Source organism: Hipposideros armiger, unplaced genomic scaffold (assembly GCF_001890085.2).
Source record: "Hipposideros armiger isolate ML-2016 unplaced genomic scaffold, ASM189008v1 scaffold_352, whole genome shotgun sequence".
Classification (NCBI taxonomy): Eukaryota; Metazoa; Chordata; class Mammalia; order Chiroptera; family Hipposideridae; genus Hipposideros; species Hipposideros armiger.
Window position 1 is genome coordinate 1277751 of NW_017731702.1, and position 6660 is coordinate 1284410.

The window sequence follows — 6660 nt, forward strand, 5'->3', positions numbered from 1 at the left end:
ACGTGTGCATGCGCTCGCTCGCTCTCTCTCTCTCTCTCTCTCTCTCTCTCTCTCTCTCTCTCTCTCTCTTTCTCTCTCAAAAGCAGCCATCTACAAGTGAGGAAGCAGGCCCTCACCAGAAAATGAACTGGTCAGCACCTTGACCTGGGACTTTCCAGCTTCCAGAACTGTGAGAAATAAATTTCTATTGTTTAAACCACCCAGTCTGTGGTATTCTGTTATGGCAGTCTCAGCAGATGAAGACATTAACTCTATTTTACTTAAGGTCTAATTATAGCAAATTTGTAGATTTTTTCTTCATTTTTCCTCCATTCCATTCAGTGTTTCCCTTAAACCATCAAGCTACCTCTTTGTACTGTGCAGGGAAAGACAGTACGCATAATCAACATTTTGTTATGATTCCTCCCAACAAGGAAAACATTCAGTCAGATATCACAGAATTATTTGTGGATTAATAATCAGTCTAATTCTGAACTCTGGTGTACTGAATAAAAGACTGAGATTTGGTAATAAGTTCCCCAGAAGTGCTTTTCTAGTATGCCAATTGATCCAATATGCCAGTATTGTGGCCAGAAGTGACACAATACAGAATTACTGCTTCCTCTTTTTCAGATACCTGAGTCTAATAACTCCGAGGTGTGATAAAAAAAAATACAGTGAATGTTTAAATTTATTACACTAAAAGACAAATTATCATTAATCCCCCTCAAAATACCCCATCCCCCACTTCAAACACACTTATCCCATCATTCTTGCCACTTTCTGACGCAGTTCTGGAAGTCCTCTTTGGTGAGTGTCTTTAGTTGCGCTGTCGTGACTGCCTCAATGTCCTGAATCGATTCAAAATGTTTACCTTTCATGGTCATTTTGACTTTGGGGAAGAACCAGAAGTTGCATGGTACCAGATCCAGTGAATAAGGTAGGTGAGGACACACCATAATGTTTTTATTTTACAGAAATTGCCCAAGCAGAAGCGATGTGTGACACAGAACCTTTCTGGTGTGATCACAAAATAGGGTAAATGCTGCTGCCGAGTGCCATCCAAAGAAAAGGCAGGGATCTTCAATATGGGAAGCAGCATGTTGAACCTTAGTAACAGTGTGTGGCAAGTTTCAACTTGTTCAGTGCAGTCAGTTGGGTGTGAGCTACGATTGAGAGAAGGTGTATTTTAAAGTGTGCCATAAATCATCCTCTATCATGACAACCTCCGTGTCACACATTGCTTCTGGTATACGGCAATTTCTGTCAAATAAAAACATTACTGTGGGCCGGCCGAGTGGCGCGATGGTTAAGAACTGGCTTGGGATGCCAGAGGGCCCNAGAGGTAAAAAAGGAAACAAAACCAAAGCACAAGTTAATTTACCTGAAATGTTCACAGAAGGCACAGATGAGACAACTAAGTGTTCCAGAGTTACTGCAATGTCTACGAATCTTGGTTTCACAAATAAGAAACACCGAGACATACCCTCAATGACTAAAAGCACATGTGACCCAGAACCAACACAAGATAGCGAATAGCTCTCCTACTTTCTATTTATGTATTTTTGCTGAATATTTCAGGTAGAAAAAAAATATATAACCTAACTTTTTAATCTGCTTCTGAATCTCAACCACCGTTTACATGGCATGATAACCAAACCTCAACTGTGCCAGCAGCAAGTATAACGATGCAGGTAAATGAGGAAAATGCCAGCTTCAAATGAGTAACAGCTGTTTTGCCTCAGAAGCTAACATCTAAAGAAAAGTATCCCCTACAACCTGACATGAGCACCGCTAATTTGATAGTAAACATGACCCTTAAAAAAAAAATGTAAACTAACAAAACCATCATGAGGCCTGCGGACACCCCAGTACCTTTGGCTGCAGTGAGCATGGTGGATGCCAGCTCACACTGCTGGGACTCTATGTGGCTTAGAGTGAACCAACGAGGGTAGCGGTTGGGAACAACTGACGCAATGTGGTGTGGGCGGGTGAGGTCTCCCGTTGGAGCAGTAGATTCCAATACTAGTAACCTGTAATGAGAAGACAAGGCAGGTCCATCAACTTGGCCACAGGGCCTGGCCAGAGGCCAGAGCAGTGGGTAGATGCTAGGAGGAACTGTTCAGGTCCTTGGTGCAGGAAGAGCTGGTACAGCTACACTCTGCTGTTTGGATGCCAAAGTCACCTCGTTAATTGCTCATTACCCAAATTAAGAGATTTCCTTTCTCTAGCACCATTTAGAAAATTGCAATATTCAAGGAAATAAAGATCTGTAACAATGAAGAAGTTTGAAGTACAGTCTCGATGCTTACCTACTTTAAAATTTTTGAATCTTAAAACTGATGGGGAAGTGGATATTAAGACTGACATTACAACAGCCAGAGATCAGTGGATAGCTGAGATGCATAAGGTTAATTGACTAAAACACAAAATAAGAGAAGTAAAATAAAAATGATTTCCTTTCCATTATTCATACTTTCTAAAGAATTAGTTCCTCATTACTTCAGGAATTTGTAGTTAGAATATGTCCTATCAATCATATCAGATAGGATGAACGCAAATGATCCCAGTATTTGTCCCTGGACAGTCTTGCATAAATTCAGTGTGACTTCTCATTTCAATCAATCAATCTTTGATTAAGAATATGTTGACAAATAAAGAACAATTATTAAAAACAAGGCACATGCTTAGTGATCTCTTCCAAATTACAAGTATCAAAGAGATTAGTAGAGTAGCTACAACTGCAACAATTCCTTTACAATCATTGAAACAATGACCCTCACTCAAGGATACCAGGGTTAGGGATATGAAATAAGAGCTGGGGACCAAGAGGAGCTGGCGGGTCAGGCTGTGATACTAGCCTTGAGGCCCCACGCAAGGGCAGTTACTGCTCTGGTAAGCCAAATGCCTCATTCTCTTTTTCTTTTATCTAGGGACAGAGATGTTTGCATAGAGGGTGACAAGGTAGGCAATTAAGTAATAAGAATTTTGGTGGGGTTGCTATATAGTTTTTTTCTAAAAAACCCAGAATGCCCCTATATTCACAGGCAGATCTTTCCAGAGTTGCTATAAAGGAAACTAGTCAACATTCCTGGAAAGATGAGAAAATGAGTGCTGAAAACACCCTTCCTCAGTCCCCCGCCCTTACTTCCAGAAGGACGAAGAAGCATGTAACCTACATGTCTCTTTTCCTTCCTGTTTCCCTGGTTGCCCTGAGATGCTCTACTAGGTCACACTACCTCCCTTCCACGGCAGTCTTTTGCTGGGGGAGTAGTGGCAGGTGGAAGAGAATAGGCAGAAAAGCAACTCCCCTGTGCACTGCTAGTGCTCTCATAAACAAACTGCCTGGGCAGCAACAAGGGCAGACATACATGGATTTCTGAATATTAGAACAGCAAGCCTTTCCACCTGACCAATACCTTCACGAATAAGCCAGAACCACAGAGAAACCTTATGCTATTTTACTTTTAAACTTACAATGGTCACAGCAATAGCATCTGGTGGTATCACAACACCAGCGTCCTTCCCTTTACACAGGAGCAGAATTCTTAGAATGTAAATAAGTACAGAGCTGAGCATCTGTCTTCATCTGAAAACTTCCATTTCAGCTTCCAAAATGGGAATAGGAACTTACTTATAAAAGTGTGCTTTAAAATACAAACCAAGTGGTATAAAATAATTTGGTGGGAGACTTTTGCTTATGTTAGTTTTAAATTTATTTTCTGGTATCTCAAAAATAGACAAGAGTGCACTTATAAGGTTTCTCTATAGGTTAATGAGATTTCATGTTGCCTAGGAAAGCATGTCAAATTAAAGGATGTCAGCCTCAAAACACACTGACACATAGGTACACCCCCCCGCCCCCGCCGCCCCATCACAGCATAAAACAGAGACCTCCTGAGGGTGACAAGCTATACACGTAAAGGTGAGGATTTGTTTTGAAATTCACAACACTGGTTGCAGACATAGAATCTTAGATAAAAAGCTGCTATGGGATCAAATATATTCTCCAGCACCTCACACTTTTAGGTGTGTTTATGGCTTGACTTTTGGCAACTATAACATGGTCTTATCTGCACTTTACCATAGAAATGTTTCAAGTTTTTTAAAAAGCAAAAAGTTCGTATTTTAAGAAAGGTGGATATTCCTTTCAGGCCCATAAAATTTCATAGTCTACATATAAGACTGAAAGATATAATTCTGAATTCATTAAAAAATAATCACCTAGAACAAATTCGTGATAAAAATTATTGGGTGAATTGACTGTAAAAAGGAAACTGAAAATAGAAAGGTCAGTGGCAGAGGATAGCTCCTTCTAATCGTTATTACTGAAAGGGAGGGCTGAGGCGGAGATGGAAGCATTCAGAGCTGAAGTAAGCAGATCCTGGGAGACCCCTGACAGTGATGCCTTCAACATTAGGTACAGGCCCCCCTCTTACCTCCCATCCAGTGTAGCACAAAGGTGTGTGAGAGGTGCTCTGGATGGAATGGGAAATTACAGCAGGTGGGAAGGGCTCCCTCAATTATTATATGCAGTCAAGTATGCTTATTATTAACCACTGTTTCAAAAATCTAAATTTTTTTTTTTAAACAATTACTTTAGGAAGGTTTCAATGGTTGCTGCCATCTGGTTAAACTAGGCCTGAAACTGTTCTCTATTCCCAAACTTTAGCTTCATGAAAAAGTAGGAAAAAGCCACCATGAGCATGACTATGACAGCAGTCAAGGACACAATTCTTCCGTCACTTTCAAATAGAAGCCAAACAAGCCAACGAACAAACCACCACCACAACAATTCAAGAAGCATATAAATAAATAGGTTCTTTAGATTTTCTGCTGCCTACAAGAAACATGAATGAATGAGAAGTCAGGTAACAGCCATTTGTCCCAGTGGGGAATCTGGATTGCATCTGCCCGGCTGGGCAGTGAATACGTACCGCATTGCTCTCAGTGCAATTTTGTATGCCAATTCAGCATCATGAGGTAGGAGAGAGGTGAAGAGATACTTGGCAAATGTGTGCATTGGAACGCTCTCCCGATGAATTATTTCGCCTAAACCACTATATGGTCCGGCTGTGGGAAGAGAGCATACACATTTTACATTCCTAAAAAAGGAACTAAGACTTCTTGTAAAGTATATCTTTAAAATTTTATGTAAAGTTATAACATATACAAGCTAATCTAGGCAAGAATGTAATCTAAGTGACATAGTAGAAAAGAATATAAATTCTTAGTCAAAAATGATTCTACAGGGTATAGTATTCAATATCAGATTTACTTCAGGAGCAATCCCTTAACTGTAACCACAGCTGAAATCAAAATCACAGGACTAAGGGGCAGAGGTTTTCACATTATAACTGCTTCAGAGAAAGAAAACCTCCAAAGCATAAAACCTCGCTGAATTCAAGAAGCATCCTTTCTCAATGTGTGTCTCAAAGCATCCAGATTTTCAAATGCACAGATGGCTCTGCAACTTAACTTGGGAACCTGCCCCTGGACCCCGTCTGCCTTAGGGGCACAGACAAGCCAGGTTTCCAGAAGAAAGTGCTCTGCTTCAGGGGAAGGGGTGGGGGAGGATTCTGAACCACAAATCCCAATACGAAGACCGTAAACATGGTGGCTTCTAATAAGCAGAAATAAATATTAATTCTCAGAAAGTGATTCACAGTAATAAAAGTATAGTTACCCATTTGATACTCACCGTGGGCAAAAGAAAAAAAATTAAAGTAACTGAAAATCTACTACTTTGGGGGCTCCAAAAGATCAATTTTAAAAGCAAAATTACATTTAAGCTGTCAAAACTCTTTTCTTAGTAAGTTATGACAGGCATGGTGGCAAAGCCGACCTCCCCTGTGTGCTCTCTGAATGCTGCCCTAAGAAGGAACGCATAGACTTTTAAAATAAATTCTGAAAGGAAACCACAGTGGTTAGTTCAACTAGTTTCCAGTTAGGTACTTTGAGATTTAGTTACTGTAAAGTGTTTAATAAATTAGTTTCCATGTCACCTTTGGGTAAAATCTATTTCATGATTTCTAGAATTATGAACCATGACACTACTGCTCAAAGGACATAACGCATTTGTTTTCCATGAGAAAAATCAGTCTGGCGAAGAGTTCAGAATGCAAGCAATGCAGTTCAGAAGAAATGGTGAGAGGAGGTACTAAATTGAACACGGGGTAGGAGCATTACAGATCATTTTAAGAGGTTACATTTCATTGTTTTATTTTTTATTTTAGTCTTTTTGAATTGTTCATTAATTACTTTGAAAATCATATATGGAACCATTTATTTTTTTACCTAGGCAAACTAAAGTCCATTCTAGATTTTAATTTTACCAAATCTATTAATCTTTTCTTTGTCTTTTAAATATTTAAGAATGTTTTAGTGATCTGACATTCTTCAAAAGTTGATACAGCAATACAATTCCACCTTTAGTTCAAACAATGAAGCCAAATTATTTAGGTTATTATTATGGACAGAATGTTTGTATCTCCCACCCCAATTTATTATGTTGAATCCCCAACTCCCAATGTAACTGTACTTGGAGACAGGGCCTTTATGGAGGTAATGAAGGTTAAATGAGGTCATAGGTTGATTAGTGTCCTTATAAGAAGAGACAAGAGAGGTAGCTCCTGCAAAAAATACACGCACACATGCACGTGTGCATGCGCTCGCTCGCTC

At 39.7% G+C, this 6660-nt stretch overlaps 1 protein-coding gene across 1 annotated transcript in view; it reads right to left on the reverse strand.

Annotated features, from left to right (window-relative positions):
* The window catches only part of ZSWIM6 (zinc finger SWIM-type containing 6), a 186029-nt gene that overhangs the window by 11254 nt on the left and 168115 nt on the right, over positions 1–6660 (reverse strand). The window contains 2 exon segments of the mRNA XM_019661574.1: positions 1855–2012; positions 4917–5052. Of these exon segments, the coding sequence (XP_019517119.1) occupies positions 1855–2012; positions 4917–5052 (294 nt within the window).